General features: G+C 38.7%; 1 protein-coding gene across 2 annotated transcripts in view; it reads right to left on the bottom strand.

Annotated features, from left to right (window-relative positions):
- The window catches only part of AKAP7 (A-kinase anchoring protein 7), a 176,848-nt gene extending 167,090 nt beyond the window's left edge, over nt 1-9,758 (bottom strand). Inside the window, exon 1 of one of the 2 annotated variants that reach the window (XM_044676974.1) lies at nt 9,249-9,758. In XM_044676974.1, the coding sequence (XP_044532909.1) occupies nt 9,249-9,684 (436 nt within the window). In that variant the 5' untranslated portion in view covers nt 9,685-9,758. Of the gene's footprint in view, nt 1-9,107; nt 9,175-9,248 lie in introns of those variants that run through there. The other variant, XM_044676975.1, reaches the window with a different exon arrangement.
- Between the last annotated feature and the right edge of the window lie 10,196 nt (nt 9,759-19,954).

Below are 19,954 nucleotides of genomic sequence, written 5' to 3'. Positions count from 1 at the left end.
CAAGAGCCAAAAATTTCCTGATGGCCAATCTTCCAGTATAGAACTCTACTTAAATTAGTTCATTTAATGTATTCCCTAGAGGGTAGATATAGAGACAACTATCATTCAAAATCTTTCTAACTTGATAAAGCCTAAGACCAGGGTCATCTCCATAAGAGGTATGTGATAAGATTATCAAAGTAAGTCTTTATTATAAAATAATATTAGCTTAACTCAAACTATCATAAGCACAACCTCTTAATTCTAATAATATGACACCCTTGCTATAATTTTTAAATATATAATCCACTTTATATAAATAAACATTTTATTAGTTACAGAGCTCCATTTATTAAGAATGATCCTTCATTTGTCCATTTTTTTAAACCCTTAGCTTCTGTCTTAGTATCAATTCTAAAACAGATGAGTGGCAAAAGCTAGGCAAATGGAGTTCAGTGACTTGCTCAGGATCTAGCTAGTGTTGTAGGGAAATTAGGGAAAGTGAAGGTGACAGGCAAAAGGCAGAGGGTAAAGATTCCAGAACACTGGGTGAGTGACTGGCTAAGTTGGCAGTTGGTTCCTGGACTTTCACCTTGGTGGTAGTAGCTATTCTTCTCTCTGGGTTTCCTGTCTCTGTGGATCATCTATCAAGACTTCACTGGCAGGGAAGAGGTCGAGTTTGGTGAGACACACTAGTGGACTGTGGTGTCAAGAGCCTTACTCCCTCTTCTTTGGATTAATTGCTGAGACTCACGGGATTCCTGACAGACCCTTGAAGGACAACACATGTGAGATCTCCCAATCAGCCCAGTGGACCTGTTTTACCTTCCAGTTTTCCCTTACTTTTAAAATACTATCAAAGGGGGAATTCTGGATAGGATAGAGTTAGGCAGCTGGGTAATTTAGAGATCAGTATAGGAAATCTGTTGGACCTTGGTGGGAGAGAATCCAGATCTGTCCTAGTTAGTTCATTCCAACCCCTTCCCTTACCTATTTCAGTTAATTTAATAAACCCTTGTTGTTGTTACCTTGACAGTCTCTCCCTGAAATCCTTACCCAGATCAATTGGATTTAAGTTACTGGCCCAAGGACTATTAAGAACCTTGAGAAAAGAGTTAACATCATTTTCAATATCTACACCACCAACCTATTGATACCCATTAATACTTATTTTACCAACCCACATTCTTTAATTTGTTCACTAGAAAGTATCTAAATCCAGTTTAGAACCCAAGCCCCCCTCCAACTCTAACCTTGGCATTCTATCCACTCATTTGTCCATTTTAAACATTTTAAAATATTTTACATTTCAGAATTCTCCCTTAAACCAGTTACTTAGAGATGCAGCTTTTCTGGAAATAAAAATACAAAACCTGAATGGTTTTAAATTATTTCCTTTAAAAGTTACTTCTATTTCCTTTAAAAATTATTTCTTTTAAAAGAGCAATTACATGGCTCCATGGATTAAGAGCCAGCCCTAGAGATGGGAGGTGCTGGCTTTAAATATGGATGTAGACACTTCCTAGCTGTGTGATCCTGGACAAGTCACTTAACCCCCACTGCTCAGCCTTTAGTGCTCTTCTGCATTGGAACACAGTACTGATTCTAAGACAGAAGGTAAGGGTTTAAAAAAATAAAGATTACTTCCTATTAACGCTCTCTCTCTCTTTCTCTCTCTCTCTCTCTCTCTATATACACACACACACACACACACACACACACACACGGAGATATGTGTAAATATACTACTTTCATCTTCATTACTCTCATATCCTGAAAATGGCAAAATGTAAAATGATATGAGTGATATCTTTTGACTTGAGCATAAATTCGATTTAAGTGAGGGAGAGTTTATTTGATGGAGTAATTAATTGCCCTAACACATTTATATGTGGAGTTGAGTGGTCCTGTTTCACTGTAGCTCTTAGCAATGCCTCATCTTTCATGGACCATTATTCTGAAAGCATTTAAGAAACATTAAGTCTGCTGCCTGGAAGAACAGGATGAACTAAAACCATATAGGTTTCTGTATAATTTTCAACACCCTTACCTTGTTTCTTTAGGAGTTAAACACATGCCATGTACAGAGAAATAAAATAACATTATTTTGGTCAACTATATTAAAAGATAGCATTTGGACGTACTATCCATTTGAGTATCTGGTTTTATTTTTTTTCTGTGCTTCACTATAACAACTTTTATTATTTAATAACTTTAGTGATCATTGATTTGTAATTGGAAGGGACTTTAAAAGCTTTCTACTTTATGCAGCATTTAATGTCAGATTTAATAAATATGCAGAAACAATATTTTACTGTATTTTATGCTATATATCTCCCTTGCAGGGTTGTTAGAGCAAAATACTTTTCAAACCTTGAAGCACTTTGTAAACATAATTGTTATTCCTATTGGTAGTAATATATATATATATATATAAATATTACTGAAAGGCAGTGTAGAACAGCCAAAAAAAGGTGGACTTAAAAATCAGAAACACTGCTTTTAAATAAAAGTTATGTCATTTATTACTTATGTGACTTTATAGAAATCCCTATTGGCCTCAGTTTCTTCATTTGTAAAACAAAGATGAAAATATTTGCACTACTATACTTCATAGCTGTTATAAGGAAGAAGTGCGATATATACAACCCTTTTCAAACCCTAAAGCATTATATAAATGTAAGCCTAAAAAGATTAAAAACTGGACTTTGTGGAAGGGAAAAATGGCAGTTTTGTCTACTATATTCTTGTCAGGTGGTTTCTATCAAAGCAAAATGTTCTGTAATATTTTATTAACATCACCAAAATTATGACTAATTGATTAAATATAATTAATAAATTCATAATTATTCAAATACTTAGGAAATAAGTGTTTATGTTGGTTTTTATAGTTCTCTTACTTTAGAAGCATAAGCTTTTTTTCTATTTATCTTTAGGGCTTACAAATTGCAAAGAATATTTTAAGAAATGTTTTTAAGTATGATAAGCCTTCCTAATTACAAAATACATAAAGTTTATTGAATTCTCATAGATTTTACTAATGTTTCAACTGACTTTAAAAAAACCCTTACCTCCTGTCTTAGAATTGATAGTAAGTATCCATTCTAAGGTAGATCAGGAAGGGGTAAGCAACTGGGTTAAGTGGCTTGCCCAGAGTTATTTAGGAAATCCCCAGGCTCTCAATCCACTGAGGCACCACCCAGCTGCCCCTTAAGTGACTTTTTAAAACATGAAAGGTTTTGTTAGTTTGTTTTTGTCTCCATTAACAACTTGGTTTACCAGGATGGAAAGCTGCCTTCAAGTCCTGCCTTGATTGTAAATGGTAGTGTAACTTTGGGCAAGTAACTTAGCCTCAAGGGACCTCCAGGAAATTCTAAAAGTTGCAGGGTAGTTATTGGTCTGAATTCCTATACCAATAAGGGTATTGCAGGCTGACTTATGCTTCAGGAAAATTACTTTGACAGGAAAACCAATTAGAAGGCTATTATTACAACAGTCCAAATGAAAGGTGATGAGGACCTAAATTATTGCTGTCCTCCTTCATAATGGAAGAGGACTCATTGACATCATATTGTTGGAATTAAGGGACAGTATGTTTTACTGTGGCTGGTAGGGGTTAAGATAATTGCCACAGTTCAGGTGAAAGGTGATAAGGACCTATAAACCAGGGTGGTATCTATGTGATAAATAAGATGAGGATATGTACAACAGATTTCACAAAGAAAGAAAAGCCAAGGTTTACCAATAGACTGGATATGTGGCCTGAGTACAAGTGGACAGGACAATGAGGTTGCAAGCTTGGGTAATTGGAAATGTAGTGGTCCCCTCAGCTGTAACAGGGAAGTATAAAAAGGGGAGGGTTGAAAAGGAGAAAATGTTTGGCAGGAGTACTATTTAGATATATTCAGTTTGAGATGCTACAGGATATTCAATTAGAGATGTCCAAAAGACATCTGTCGATGCAAGACTGGACTTCAGGAAGATATGGGTTAGATACATAGAGAGAATCATTGACACAGAAAAGATGACTGAACTGTTGGGAGAAAATGACACCAAACTGTGAAAAGTGAATACACTGGATGACAGAGTTGGGATACAAAAGCATTTTCTCAGGCCAGAGAGTAGGGTTGAATCTAATAAAATGAAATTCAGCAGAGATAAATAGAGTCTTTCACCCAGGTATTAACAACAAAGCCAGCCATGAGATGTGGCAGCCAAAAAAACAGTAATGTTGCCTGAGGTTTCATTAGGAGAGGCAGAGCTTCCAGGAACAGAACTGATAATGCCATCATATCTTATTGTATTACAACTGTAAATCATATTTAGTTCTTAGTTCCTTGGAGGAGAACAACCAGAATGGCTAAGGGCCTTGAATTACAAAAATAGTACAAGGAATGCAGATGGCTTTTTCAAAAAGTTGCAGAGAGAAGGATGGATGGATACAGGATACCTAGCAGAAATGTCCGTTTAGAAAGAAGGCTTATTAAGGATGGGGATACCTGCATGTGTTTATATTTGCAAACAACAGGGAAGAATTCTGTAGAAAGGAATTTAATGACAATTAGAGAGGGAAATGCCTAGAGAGGGGAATGATAGTGGGGGCAATCTATCAGAAAAGACAAAAGGAGATGGGATTAAAAGTACCTTTAGAGGGGTGAGCTTTAACTAGATGGGTCACATCTTCATCAAAGATTGACCTAAAGGAGGAAACTAGGAAAGAAAACTTCTTAGTGGTAAAATGAAAAACAGTTGAAAAGAGACAGCTCTCAGAAAATTGACTTAATCTCTCTCCCCCCCTCCAAAGGAGGAGGTAAGGAATAATGAATTCCTTTTTACAGGTCCATACCTAAGGGGGTAGGGGCAAAAGACACCATGGTAGGATTGAAAATAGAAAAGAAATTACTTTCTTCACACAGATAGAAGTAGTTAGTAAAATCTGAATTCAAGGTTGTGTGGTGCCAAATCCAATGCTCTTCTCACTACATCATGCTTTTTTATAACCCAAAGACTTAGCATAGTTTAGGCAAAGTGTAGGCATCATAAAGATGTGCAGTGTGTTTCCTTCAGAAAAACTAAATTATCTGCTTTATGATATCCTGCCTTAGAAGGAAAATCTTAATATTTCTTTTTAACTATAAAGTGATGTTTGTAAAATTTATTGTTTTTTAAAAATTAATTTTGAAGTATCTTAATAATGAGTCTATATGGGGGCAGCTGGGTAGCTCAGTGGAGTGAGAGTCAGGCCTAGAGACAGGAGGTCCTAGGTTCAAACCCGGCCTCAGCCACTTCCCAGCTGTGTGACCCTGGGCAAGTCACTTGACCTCCATTGCCCACCCTTACCAGTCTTCCACCTATGAGACAATACACCGAAGTACAAGGGTTAAAAAAAAAATAATGATTCTATATAGCCCAAATAAAATGTGATTCACTCTGACTCAAAATAAATCAGTATGTTATGTAAATATACTAATAAGACCTATATTTAATAAAACATGTTAAAATTGCTGGCATAGGAATTTAGAGTTTGGCAACCATACTAATGTGGCAGGTGAAAGATGAAATGACTGAGGAAACAAAGGTTCAAGCTTCATTTAATAAAGAAAAATAAAATAGATAATATGTCCCTTATCACACAGTAACAAATTTTATACAAGATGTTCCAACTTTTAGTGCCATTTTAAGATAAAGACTTAAAAGAGCACTAAGAGTTTTGAGACAACCTGTATTTAAAGCATCAAATACTAATGTCTTAAGCCAGTCACCCTTTCTAAACAGTTCTGTGAGAGATATAAGTTCATAAGAACTTTAAAATCATATAAGCCAGTTCTATCATTTAAAGATAAGGAAATTGAGGCCTTAGAAGAAAAAGTGACAACGGAAATCAGAAAGGTAGCAAGTAACAGAATTTGAACAAGATAATGAGCTGTGTGGTTTTTTAAACTCTGCAAAGCCATGTGATATCAAATAAGCCACTCAAAGTTTCAGTTTCTTGGTTTCCCCATTTATAAAATGATACTATACCTTCGACCAATCTGCAAAAATGTTCTATATATGGGGGAAAGAGAGAAAAGGAAAGGGAAGTAAGGTATTTAGATAAGCACTTATTTTGTAGCAGGCATTCTTCTATGAGCTTTTTCAGAAGTATTCCTCAAAACTACCCTGGGAGATAGGCACTATCGTTATTCCCATTTTACAGAAGAAACTGAAGCAAACAGAAATTAAGTGACTTACCCAGGCTGACAAAAGTAATGTTATCTGAGGCTACATTTGAACTCAGGTCTTTCTGGCTCCAGGCCTAGTGCTCTAGCCACTAGACAATATAAATACTACACAGAATCTCTAAAAATAAGATTATAAACATGTAAATTCCAGTGATAGTAAAAGCAGAATGATGTGAGAGAGAAATTCTGCTGGAGTAGAAAGAGCCCCAGGGACTACTGTGTAACAGAGAACAATACATCACTGGGTGAGATCTAAAATTTGTATTCCATAAAGTTTTTCTTGCCTTTACATAGGTTTCCTATTGAATAGTACAAATTAATAATCTCATAAATCTTACTCTTTCATGATCAAGAGGGTAAAGAAAGCTTCTTAGAAGATGTGGCACTGGCTTAGACTTGAAAGAGTAAAGGAATTCCATAGGTTGGGTGTAAGCACTAAACATGGAGATTATAAAGTTAAGTTTGTCCTGTAATTAGTCCAATTCAGTTAAATTGTAGTCTATATGGAAGGAAATATTAATGAAAGATAGTAATAATAAAAACTTTTAGATATTGTAATAATAGTCCAGACATTTGATAATGTACTAGGATGGTGAGATTAGAACGGAAATGCCTAAGATATTACAATGATAGAATCAATAGAACTTAATAACTGACTGATACAGGATAAATGCAAAGGAAGAATAAGTGACAACATCAAAGTCTCAAACACAGGAAATTGGATGAATCATGATAGCATTTAGAAAATAGTGAAAAAAGCAGGTTTGGAGGGAAAGATACTAGCTTACTAAAGTCACATTTATTAGCTACATAACAATGGCAAAGTCCTTTTACTTTGTTGAGTCCCAATTTGAGGGACTGGCATCTTTAACACTCCTCATATGATCCCCTCTAGGATTCTATGATCTTGACTTACCCTTTGTTAATATTATTAATAAGGGAAAGGCCTGAATTAGGCCTCAGAAATGTAAGGGAGCAGCTGAGTAGCTCAGTGGACTGAGAGTCAGGCCTAGAGATGGGAGGTCCTAGGTTCAAATCTGACAGATACTTCCCAGCAGTGGGGCCCTGGGCATGTCACTTAACTCCCACTGCCTTAGTGTTTAGGAAAAATAATAATTTGAAAATACGTTTTAAAATAGTTATATCAGATCAACAACCAGGAATTCATGTTATCTCTCTCAACTTATATCCCCCTTTTTCTTTCCTTATTAAATTGAATCCATCTTCCTTGTTGGACAATTTCGAAGTAATTTGTTAACATTACCCAATTCAAATTACCCCATTTTTAAAAGAATTTCTCTTTCGACTATAACGTGCAAAAAAATTGTCTGTGGTATTGTCCTATATATTCCTTAAGAAAAAACATCTTTTTTCTGTTTATTTTATTCCCTCTCCTTCTACCTCTGTCCCCTTGATTCCCAACTCCAAAGCTCTGCATTGGATCCTCTAAGCAGGGATCACTCAGTAAATACTGTTCACTTCTAAAATTAGAAGCAAAACACTAGACACTCTGGATCTAGCATCTAAGGGTGAAGCTGAAGCTATTTCGAAACCCTTAATATTATAGGAAAGAATCATGGCTCAACTAGCCTTGAGCCTCAAATTTACATTTTTTACAAAGAAAAGAGATGCAAAATCAAATAGCAAAGGTCTGTTTGTTTGTTCAAGTTTGCTATACAAATGCTTCATCTGTGGATCTTGCCATGAACTTTGGCCTAGAAACCAGAAAATAAAATATTGTGAAACAAAAGTGAAACTTAAAGAGTATTCTTATATGTTTTTTTTCTTACTCCTGTTGAATTGTATGAATTTGTTTAAGTGATTTAACCCCTCCAGTGCCTTAGTTTCCTCCTCTGAAAAACAAAGTGTTAAAATGACCTCAAAAACCCCCGTAGTTCTAATTTATAAAGAAAAACTTATCACTACCTCAACTCCAGCCTTATGAGGTATATTTTAATAACAGAATTATTTGGATATATTTGAATAAAAATGAGGTAACAAGATAGATAACAGAATTGCCAATACAATGGGTTATACTGATGGAAGTGTTTGTTTTTTTTAAACTGGCCTGTAAGGACTTGTCTGCTTGCAATAGCTCATTGGATTTCAATTACCTCAAGAGGCAGAGTGCAATAGTAGAAGAAGCTAAATGTTCCTAAGTCCTGTACCAGTGGAAAAGGCTGAGCACTCTGAAGCCAAAGGACCCGGGTTCTAATACTGGCCCTACCACTTAGTAACTGGCAAAGTGGAATTGCTCGGAAAAAAACGTGCCTTCTCTTTTTGCTAGAAAGGAAACCGAGGACAAAGATACCAAGCCTAAAAAGCAGGGATTTGAACCTCCATCCTCTCATTCCAAGACCAGTCTCTTTTCCTCTGCTCTACGAAGCAACTCCGTGCAAGACTGATTAAGTTCAACACTGGGTGTTTTTTCATCTTCAAAAAGGAAGTGGGAGAAGAGAAGCATGGGCGGCGGTCAATTAGCTCCAGGCTCTCCTTTCCCGCCCTAATTCGACTATCCCACTAAAATAGGTCTTCGATCCTAAAATGTTCTCTTGTATTTTTATCAGAGTGGAAGGGGTCTCTCTTGCCTGCCCGTCCCCCAGAGAATCATACACCTGGGGGAGGGGGGCCTGACGTCAGTGGGAGAGTCTGTGCTCTAGGCTGTTGTTTCAGAAAGACTGGGGAGGGGGTGAGCTTCAGGATTCAAAGTTGGGATGAGGGAGGCGACAGCGCCGTCACCTCCTCCTTCTCCTCCCAGTCCCAAAGCGGCTGGGAACCTGAGGAGGGTGGGCCGGCCAGCCGGGCGGGCCTGCAGCAATAGGGGGCCTGTGGGGCCAGCGGAGCCCCTGGCGGCGGCCTCGGCCTGGCGCCCACCCCCTTGCCCGGCGTCGCCCTGCAGGCTCTCACCGTTTCCCCGGGGATCCATCTCCTCGACTGGGCTGAAGGACTCCTCCCAGGTAGCGGAGCAGTAGAAGGAGGAGGAGGAGGAGGAGGAGGAGAAGGCGGAGGTTTGGACCGCCCAGCCCCGCAGCAGCCCGCCTGGCTTACCCCGTAGCGTCTCGGGTCCCGGAGCCTGGGAAAGCACGAGCCCCGGGGAAAGGGGGGCCGGAATGCAACGGGAGGCTGGGACAGGGAGGAGGTAGAGGGGAACCGGTAGGAGCGGAGAAGGCAGGGGCAAAGACCAGGCGAGGTAGGCCCCGTGGTCGGCTCCGCCTTCTGCTGCTGCTGCTGCAGCAGCCCCGGCTCCAGCCCCTCCTCTCCGCTGGCGCCTCCTCGGTGCCCGGCGCCGCCGCCCGCGCGGTTGCGGAATCTGAGGGAGAGGCTGAGGCCGAGCCGGAGAGGCGGCAGCGAGGCTCGCGCGACAGCGGTAGCAGCAGCAGCAGCGACAGCCGCAGCAGCAACTCCGAGGCCCGCAGGGCCACGGCTGCGGAGGCAGCAGCAGCGCCACCAGCGGCGGCGGTGGCGGGAGCAGCAGCAGCAACATCCCCCGGCTCGGGCTCGAGGGAACGCGAGGGAGCCGCGGCGACTCTTTGGGATCTAGCCCAGGACGGTGTCGGCGGAGCGCCCCTACCTCCCCAGAGGAGAGCCCCAGGCGGGGCCGCCTCAGCGGAGGCAGAAGGGCGGTCGAGAGCACGAAGCGCGCCGTCTCCTCAGAGCGCGGCTCCCCTTAGATTTCGCCCGAGTCCTGGACTTTCCGGCCCCGGGAGCGGCACAGTACTGGCCCGGTCCGTTTCCCGCGTCCCAGGCCCCACCACCACTACCTCCTCCCTCCCCTAGCGGAACGCCCCGAGCGGGTTTGCCGACCGAGCAGGAAGAGAAGACACGTGGGGAAGGAGGGAGGGGCGGGCTGGTGGGAGGGGAGGACGTGCACGTGGGAAACTTTGGCGCTCGAGGGCTCGGAACGTCCCGTTCGCTGAGAGCTCAGGAATCCCGCCGGGAGGTGAGCTGGGATTGGGTGCTTTGAGGCTGGGGCTTTAATAACCTGGAGCAAGCATGCATGCCCTGGAATCCACTGTGCTCTCAGCCCTTGGCCCCTTGCAGACTCCACTTAAAGAAAAATGTAAGTGGACTCTGAAAAGTTAAGTAACTCTGACAGGGACTAGCCCAATGTCAGGCTGGTAAATCCATAGTTCCCTTTGCAAAGTTAAATAGAATAACTCTGGGAAGACGCAGCCTATTTTTTGATCCTCTAGATGGCAACTAAATTACTGATTTAGTTATGTATGCAAAAAAATAAAAACAAGGCTAGTTTGGCTAGAATGTTTAATGCTATTTCTACAATACATTCTGCTCTCTAATCAACCACTGTCCATACCCCACAATCAGAAACCAATCCAATGAGGCATCAGAGTATTCCTTCAATGTTCATTCATTTAACAATAAAGGGTATCTCATAAATCTCACTGCAGTATTAAGCTTTGATAACTTAAAATATACCTCGTATTAGTTGTGCGCCTGTACTGTGCCTGGAGAGGCATATTTAAAAATAGCTTTTGTTTGGAATTTAAGACCCTATTTTTATGAAACCTATAATCCAATTAGAACAAAGGGAAGAGTTGGGTTTCCTCTCTCTTAAGGTCCCTTATTATAAGACTTAGGTTTGTATTTATGTGAAATAGGCAAAATACTGTGATTGATACTAGGCAGAAATGGGAAAAAAATGCAAAGTGGTATGGGGGTTTATCTTTGTTATCTTCAAATATTGAATAATATCACTTGAACCAGGTATTTGTTATCACTTAATAAAAAGACAGGGTCTGGACTTGTGATTTCTTTAATAAAGAGAATTCCTGGGTGACATCTAAAAATCAGGGAACTAGAGTCATTGCAAGACATTTAGAACTGGAAGGGTTTTTGAGGTCACAGAACCCCACTGTCTTGTTTTACAGAACAAAATAAAACAAAACTAAGTCCCAGAGAAATTAAGGAACTGGACTAAAGTCATACAGTAGTACCTGAGGGAGGATTTTTTCTGGTTTTTAATCCAGGCCTCTTAACCACTACCCAAACCCATGCTGCTTCCCTGAAAGGTCTCTTTCATCTGGCCTCCAATCTGTCTCTATCCACTATGTCAGGCTACCTCCTTTTCAGAACACAACAGAAAAAAATTCTGATTTGAATCCAGAAGAAAAAAAATTCTACATTGTAGTTTTCATAAAGTCATAGAATCTTGTGCATCTAGTTCAACACAACTGAAAGCATAAATCTACCCCTTCTCTAACACCCTCCAGAGATGGTGATTGTACCTCCACTTGAAAGCAACCCGCTTCACTTTGGGACAACTCTTATTGTAGAACTGTTTTCCTCAAGTTGAAACCTCCTTTTCTGGGTCTTCTGCTGTTATGTCATATTCAACTTTTTGTATCTCCATTTAGGGGTTCTCTTGGCAAAGATACCAAAGTCCTTACCATTTCCTTCTCCAGCTCATTTCCCCAGAAAGTGAGGTGAACAGGATTAAGTGACTTGCACAGGGTTGTACAACTAGTAAGTGTCTAAGGCTGCATTTAAAATTCAGGTCCTCCTAACTTTAGGCCCATCACTGCATCACTTAGCTGCCTTTCTATATCTTCTACTGATAAAAAAATTCTGTCTTTGAAATTAAGTGTAATAAATCCAATCCATTTTCTACAACTCTTCAAATATTTAAATCCATTTGCCATGACAGCTATAGTGTCAATCAATGATTCTTCATTCCCATCCTATAACTAGGCCATCTTCTTAATTCATACCTTTTTCATGATATCCTTTACTATATTACAAATGGGGAACTGAGGCATAAATTGATTGTCACTTCATTGGGGTCACATAGTAACTGTCAGAGCAATGACTTGAGCTTAGGTTTTTGGATCTCAAAACCATGTTCTACTATCCCACTGTCACTATACTTTTACCTAACAGAAATAAAAATCAGATTATCTTTTGCCAAATATTTGTTAACTTTAAAAAGATGACCATACTATCTTCTTCTCCTCGTTGCCTTTTGCAACCTCTTTATTAATTTATTTTTTACTGCCAAATATGTACGATAGTCAGACATCATGGATTGCCTATTAGAGAAAAAGTATGTCCTTTCCTTCCCCAATATACCCAGTTTGTACTTTGTTTCTGAACTACATCAATTACTTTGGGCCCTCGAAATTTTCAAAACAAAAACAAAATCCCTCTGCTTTTCACTGTCCTTTCAGGGAAATTCCTAGGTTATATGGTTTATCTATCCCCCTCTCCATGCACATAAGATTCTGGAATTTATTAGGTGAACATATCACATTGGGAAGTATAAATCTCTCTGACTTAAACTTTTATATTTAGGTACATGTCATAAAGCACACTATTTCAACTATGGAAAGCAAAAATTCATTGGTCCAAATTTTACATGTTCTTATTCTGACTTGTTCTAGTTTCACAGTTCTCCTATGAGCAGGTATGTTCTGGTAATTGTTTAATGGCCAACTCCCATGGGGGGGGGGGCGGGGAATGTGTCTACAGCACACTTTTAAGTTTAATCTACATTATTACTATTTTCTCAAGTCTAGAATTAACAAATGATAAACCAAGCTCTGAGATTTGTAGCTTTTGCTGATTTCTCAGGTGTAAATGCTCACACTGAAAATTTAACAATCAGCTCTCATGAGCCATTAAGAGCCAGACCCAGAACAACACTGCCTTTAAGTAGTATATAACTTTCCATAAACAGCCTCAAGGAGGATGTACAATTTAATCTTACTTTTTTGTCTTCATGAAAAGGATTTCAAGTCCCCTTCTAACTCTGGCTCCACAAAAGTGCTCTCTGATACCAAAGAAAGCATCCTGATTCCTTTGTTGCAATGACCCACTTTTAAGAAAGCATGGCAACTATGTCTGAAACAATAGTCAAACATAGCCTAAGCATTCAGAAGTGCCCATCTTCTTTCCTAGGAAGATACATATTTGCTTCTTCTTGAGACCAAGAGAACTGAAAGAAGTTTTAAGTAGTAATGTATCATTAATAATATGCTACAACCTACCTGTATTCTCCATAAATCTTTCCACATGTAATCTAAAAACACAACCTTCTGAGATTGTTGTGTAATATGATTCATAGTTACATGACATCCCTGGGAGAATATTGACATTTAAAAGGCTGCTTGGAAAGCAAAGATCAGCTTGAGATCCCTGAAAGCTTTACATACTTTCCCAAATACAACCCATCCCATCCTTTCCCCGCTGAATTCTGAGTCCAGCTCATTGTCCATCTGAAATGTTTGTCCAAAATGTCCATATTCATTGAGCTTCCCATCCAAATTCTTGTCATTTGTATTTTTCTTAAACTTGATTTTTAATATGTTGATTACTTTATTTTAAAAGGTAATTAATAGGGGCAGCTGGGTAGCTCAGTGGATTGAGAGTCAGGCCTAGAGATGGGAGGTCCTGGGTTCAGATCTGGCCTCAGACACTTCCCAGATGTGTGACCCTGGGCAAGTCACTTGCCCCCCCATTGCCCACCCTTACCACTCTTCCGCCTATGAGCCAATACACAGAAGTTAAGGGCTTAAAAAAAAAGATAATTAATACCCCTGAGGAAGCACTATAAAATTCTAAAGCCAGGAATCATTTTCCTTTTAAAATTTTTATTTTAAATTATCTTTCTTTTTAAGATTTGAGTTGCAGATTCTTTCCCTCCTCCTCCCCTCCACTGAGAATGCAAACGATATATCAATTATACATGTGAAATCATATAAAACATTTCTGTTTTAGCAATATAACCAAAAAAAAATCTGAACTAAACAAAGCAAGAAAATTATCTTTCGATTTGCACTCGGAGTTTATAAGCTAGTCATTTCATCATCTGGAAAGTGAGAAAAATAATGCTTATAATACCTACTTCGGAAGGCTGTCAAGAGTATTAAATGGCATGATGCAAGTAAAACTCTTTATATAAGATGAAAGTACTGTATTGATAATTATGATGATGATAATGAAGATGATGATCTAATGCCTGGAATGAAGATTATATTGACTTAGAGAAGTCAAAAGCACTTAAAAACGGCAATACATCTATAAGTATATGATTAAATTAGATGACTGAGGGGAGGCAAATCAGAAATCAAATTCCAAAGGAGCAAATAAATAATAATAATAACATAGTCTAAATAATAATAAAATAACATTAAAATTATATAAATAATATAAATACAGATAAATAAAATATGGTTTCGGAATATGCAATAGAACATGATGTTTTTGCTTGCATTTAGAGATCAAGAGGGGACCCATAATTACTATGGTTATTCTTTTTATGCAATCAGATGTTCTGGAATGTTTATACTATTGTAGAACTTAATGCAAATTGCATTTGGGCCAATACCCTCAGTCTATTGGAAGCTAACTACTATGGAGGTGATAAAACACCCTATTTGTGATCTGTAAATCTCGGGGGAAATCCTCCTGTAACAACACACATCAGAAAGCTGCTTTGGTAGAATACATATTTCTGTGAGATGTAGTTGAAGTAGGAAATAACCTAATCTGAAATAAACTGTTACCCTGAGAATGAGCCCTCTTAGATATAACACTGCTAACACCGATGCCATGAGTTTGAGCATTTTGAGAATCTTTTGCCCACAGGGAGTAGGAAAAAAACAACTCTAACCCGTTCAAGTTGCTAAAAGTTAGAAGAAGGCGTTAGAGAATATCATAAATCAATTAGCAAGTATGTACTCAATACAAGCACTATGACAATATAATGGCAAAGATGAAACAGTTCCTTTCTTGAAGTTTAATCACATGCACTGGTCCTCTTCCTAAACAGCCCTATTCCCAAAATCTAGTTTCTAGTGGGATTGGATAATAATTAAGAAAACTTCAATGTCCATTTCATAAAATTGTGGCCCTTGGAGTGATCTAATTCATTTCTCTCATTATACAAACTAAGTATCTGGGGTCAAAGGAGGTTGTAGCTTGCCTATGGTTCACTACTCAGTTAGTGACTGAGTTAGGACTTTGGTTCACATCTTCTGACTACATCATGATGCCTTTTTCCCAGGTGGGGTTTTGCTCTTCCTGATAGTCAATAGTTGATCCTAATGTTACCAGAAAAATCTAAAATAGACTTTCACCCACCAGATACTGAACGTATTTGTTGCCATGGCAAATAATGAGAGAGGTGATGATGTAAGCTCCCCAGCTGGAGGTTTCTTGCCTGGTGCCAAAAAAAAATTATAACCTAAACTGGAAACAGTTTTGCCTTCACTTTTTGATATTTGATTCAGCATTTTTCAGCTCATCTCATAATCCCTGTATCTGATATTGGCTTGTTGTAATGCAACTCTGACTACCACCTGCACGAGATTTTCTTGGATGTATTGTTTTCTACTTCTCCTCCATTCTCCAAAGCAAGGAGATAACAAAAGATTTTGTTAATTTTCTTTCAGGTTTCTAGATGACAAAGTGGATAAAACACTAGACCAGGAGTCAGGAGACTGCCGTTCAAATCTAGTCTCAAATACTTATTAGCTATGTGACTCTAGGTGAGTCATTTAACTGCTACCTGCCTCCATTTTCTCATCTATAAAATAGAGATACAATAATAACACCTACTCCAAAAAGTTGTTGTGAGGATCAAATGTAGTTTTTAAGTGCTTTGCAAATCTCAAAACATTAACAAATAAATGCTGGCTATTATTTATCGCTTAATCATATAGAGACACCAGGTTTGTATTTGTTATCTTTTCATTTGTGATCTGGCATAAATTAATTGATAGTCTATGGATTTCACTATTATCTTCTTTCCTTCCTAGAGGAAGAATTAACTTCTTGGCCAAGCTAAGCTTTCTGGTGATCTTCCATCAATGATCCCCACTCTGAATATTCTATCTCTCCCTATCTTCTAATGTTTTCTTTTCAGGTTACAAACAAACTCAGACCTTCCATATTCCCTGACCATGATTCCCACCTCAACTCTTGTCCTATCTTTCTCCTGTCTTTCACTATTAAATTTATAGAAAGGGTAGTTTACACCTGCTGATTCCCTGTGCTCATCATCTCTCAGGCTATTGCAATCTGACTTCTGTCCTCATTGTCCTCCTAAAACTTCTTTGTCCAAGATCATTAATAACCTCCCCATTACCAAATCTAGTGGTCTGTCTTCTGTCTGATTCTTTTCCAATTTTTTCTGTGGTATTTGACAGTTTATCTATTTAACATAATAGGCTTTTTTCTAACCTTTCTGATAGCCTCTCTCCGTCCTTAGTTTCTATGATACCACAACACCATATTTACTACTTGTGTGACCTCGGCAAAAGTATTTGACCTCCCTGGGCCTTATTTTCCTCGTCTACAAAATGATGGAGTTGCATTAGATGGCCTCTGAGACCCCTTCCAGCTCTAAGCTTGTGATTCTTTATGTTACTTTATCTAGCCATATCTCCACTGTTTCATTTTCTAACTCTTCATTGTTCTTCCACACTTTAAAGGGATGTCTTTCCATACTAATGTACTGGTGGTACAGCTGTTAACTAATTCAAACATTCTAGAAAATAACTTAAAATTATACTAAGGAAATGATTAAAGTGTTCATACCTTTTGACCCAGATATCACACTGCCAGGCCTGAATCCCAAGGTCCAATGATAAAAAGAAAGGTTCCATAAAAACCAAATTTGTAGCAATCGCTTTGGTGGTAGCATAAAAGAAAAGACAAAAAAATGCTATATAGACCAAAATAATTATATGAGCATTTTTTAAAAAGTTGACTCTCCTTGATTAAGGAATAGTTTCACAAATTGTGATATATGAATATAATGGAATATTACTATGATAGAAGTGATGAATATAAAGAAGGCAGTGATAAATAAGGAGAAGCCTAGGAAGATATATACATATATGACATACATACATATATGTATATACCTACATATAGGTATATAGACATATATATACATATACATATATACAACCAAAATATTTACATTAGCACTGAATTAGAAAAAATCCAAACTCAATTCTCTGATTTTATAATGACAAAGTCTGACCCCAAATAAGAGGTGGGAAGGGAGTCAAGAAGAGGTGTAAAAAACATAATGCCAAACATTTTCTATGTATTGAGCCATTTTAATGACTTTTTTCAATTTTTATTCTTTGCTATAAATGACAGTTCTCTGGGAGGTAAAAGAGAGGAAAATATTAGATAATATAGATGATGATAGGAAAAAAGATACCATTAAACTTTTTTTTTTAAGTAGCCGTCACTCGGGTTTTTCCTTTGCCCTTTTTTCTCACTATTCTCTGTCATTTGGTGATGTGATCTATTCCCAAGGTTTCAATTATCAGATGATTCCTAAATCCATAGCTCAATCCAACATTTCTATAGAGATGCATTTCCCTATTTCCAGTTTCATGATGGATGTTTCTACCTCTGTGCTCTGCTAACACCTCAAACTGAGTATATCCAACACAGAACTCATTATTCTTCTCCCCTTCCCAAGATCCTACCTTTCTTTCTGACTTCTCTAACTCTATAGATGGTACTCATCCTCCCAGTTAATCAGTCTCCCACTTACCTAGCCTCTGAACTAATTAGTTGCTAAATCATTTTCCTTATTCTTTATTCTCTCTTCCATATTCATCCCCTACTTTCCATTCTAGCTATAATTGCCCTAATTTTACCCTAATCTCTTCACACCTAAACCAGTGAGCAGGCTCTTAACTCTTCTTTCTGTCTCTAATTTATCTGTTTTCCAATCTGTCCTTCACATCATTGCCTGAGTAATCTTCCTAATGAATCACTCTGATAATTCTCCTACTCAAAAACCCTTAAAAGTTCATCACTGGCCTTCCATAAACTTGCCCCAAAACCATCTTTTCAGGCTTATTCCATACTTCACAGGCAAAAGGGATGACTTTTCAACTTTTCATCTTCCATTTTCATTCTGCCTTCTGTTTTTATGTGCCATGGTTCATGGCATCCCTGTTCTTCAAACAGATTTCCCATCTCAACATGTTCCCTTATAATAATAGTCATAAATGTACACCTTCTCCTTCTATCAAACTGTGAAGGCCTTGAATGCAGGGACTATGTTGTATCTATCTCTAAATCTTCAGCCCTGTATGTAATGTCTAGCACATATAAAATTTTGTTGAATTGAATTAAGTTATAAAAATTAAGTTTTAAATGAATATAAGACAACTCATTCTAAAAATCAGTGATTGGAGAATCTTTTTCACCAAATGATTTTCTTCTTATATCTCCTTTAAGCTTGTATTTTTGTCATTCTTTTATTTCATAATGCTTTTTTTAGTAATGTCAAGTTTTTATAATATCCTAAAATCAAAATTCACTTGTTACCTTTGCATTTTATTTCAACAAAGTCATAGATTTTTTAATTTATTGATTTCCTTATCTTATTATATGTTCTAGAATGTTAGAAGAGTCAATACTGTTCTATGTAAAGTGTGTGCAGAGGATGCAGAGACATGGAAAAGCAGGAGCTGCTGCCAAAGCAGAGACAGGGAAGATTCCAGAACTCTGGAATTTGTCAGTGTGAGTTTTCTCCTGAAGAGCAGTTGATCTCCCTGGAAGTGATTGAGAGTGTGTGTCTGAACTCCTCAGGTGTCACAGATGGAGGTTTTTTCCAGGTTAAGATGGTGGCAGAGTAAAAAGCAGCTGCTTAACCTCTCCTAAACCACACATATAAGACTCCTCAAGAAGACATAAAAACAAATCCAGACGAACAAAGGGACCCCACAACAGGGTGCAGCATTGAAGGTATGTGGGATTGGGGGCATTTCCAAGGGGGTGAAATAGCTCTCACTAAAATGTGAGCTAAGCAACCACACACACACCCACACACTATCTACTGGGCCAAAGCTAGCTCACAAGAGTTAGAGCAAGTTTGGGGCATTCATTAAGTTCTTGGCAGCTCACCAGGGCCAGCTCCTGTGAGCAGCAAAAAATAAGACCCCAAGAGGCTAAAGAACCAGATTTTGAACACAGACCTTGAGCTCAGGCATGGATGCAGGCTTGAACTCAGGTGCAGACGTGGATCCTGAGCCCAGGTGCGGACCTTGGGTGGGGACCCAGCACAGAGGGGTGCATGACTGGGGAAGCAGCTCCCTGAGATTGTTAAAGGCGCTTCAGTCAGAGGAAAAAGCAAGGGGACCACCAGGAGGCTTGACCCTGAGAACAACTAGACCTGAGACCTCAGGAGCCTAAAGAGCACAGACAGACCCTAGGCGTGAGGATAAAGCTGAGAGGGCGCTGGGCTATCAATGGCAAGCCAGATGTAAGAGCTCCAGAAGAGAAAGATCAAGAAGAAATCTTTACCACTCAACAACTTTTACACAGAAAAAATCCAGACAACAGAGCAAACAGCAGAGGAGAACAAATAAGTAATCATATCCAAACCTTCCCCAAAAAATGAAGACTGGTCACAAGCTCTTGAAGAGTTCAAATCTGAGATTATGAGAAAGATGGAGGAGATCTGGCAAGAAAATAACAGTTTAAAAGGCAGAATTTCGCAATTGGAAAGTCAGGCTCAGAAATCAAATGAATGAATTGCTAAGCAAATTGAAGACCAGAAATGACCAGCTGGAAGCCTTGAAGAACCAAACAGACCAGACTGAAAAGGAAAACCAAAAGATTATAGTGGAAAACCAGTCTCTAAAGGCTAGAATTTGGCAATTAGAAGCCAATGATCTCTCAAGACAGCAAGAACAAATAAAGCAAAGTTAAAAGACTGAACTCCTCAGGTGGACTGAGTGAGTTTGACCATTTCTCTC

The sequence above is a fragment of the Gracilinanus agilis genome, chromosome 4 (assembly GCF_016433145.1).
Source record: "Gracilinanus agilis isolate LMUSP501 chromosome 4, AgileGrace, whole genome shotgun sequence".
NCBI lineage: Eukaryota > Metazoa > Chordata > Mammalia > Didelphimorphia > Didelphidae > Gracilinanus > Gracilinanus agilis.
Note: the sequence above shows the minus strand (reverse complement) of the source record. Positions and strands in the feature narration are given on the sequence as shown.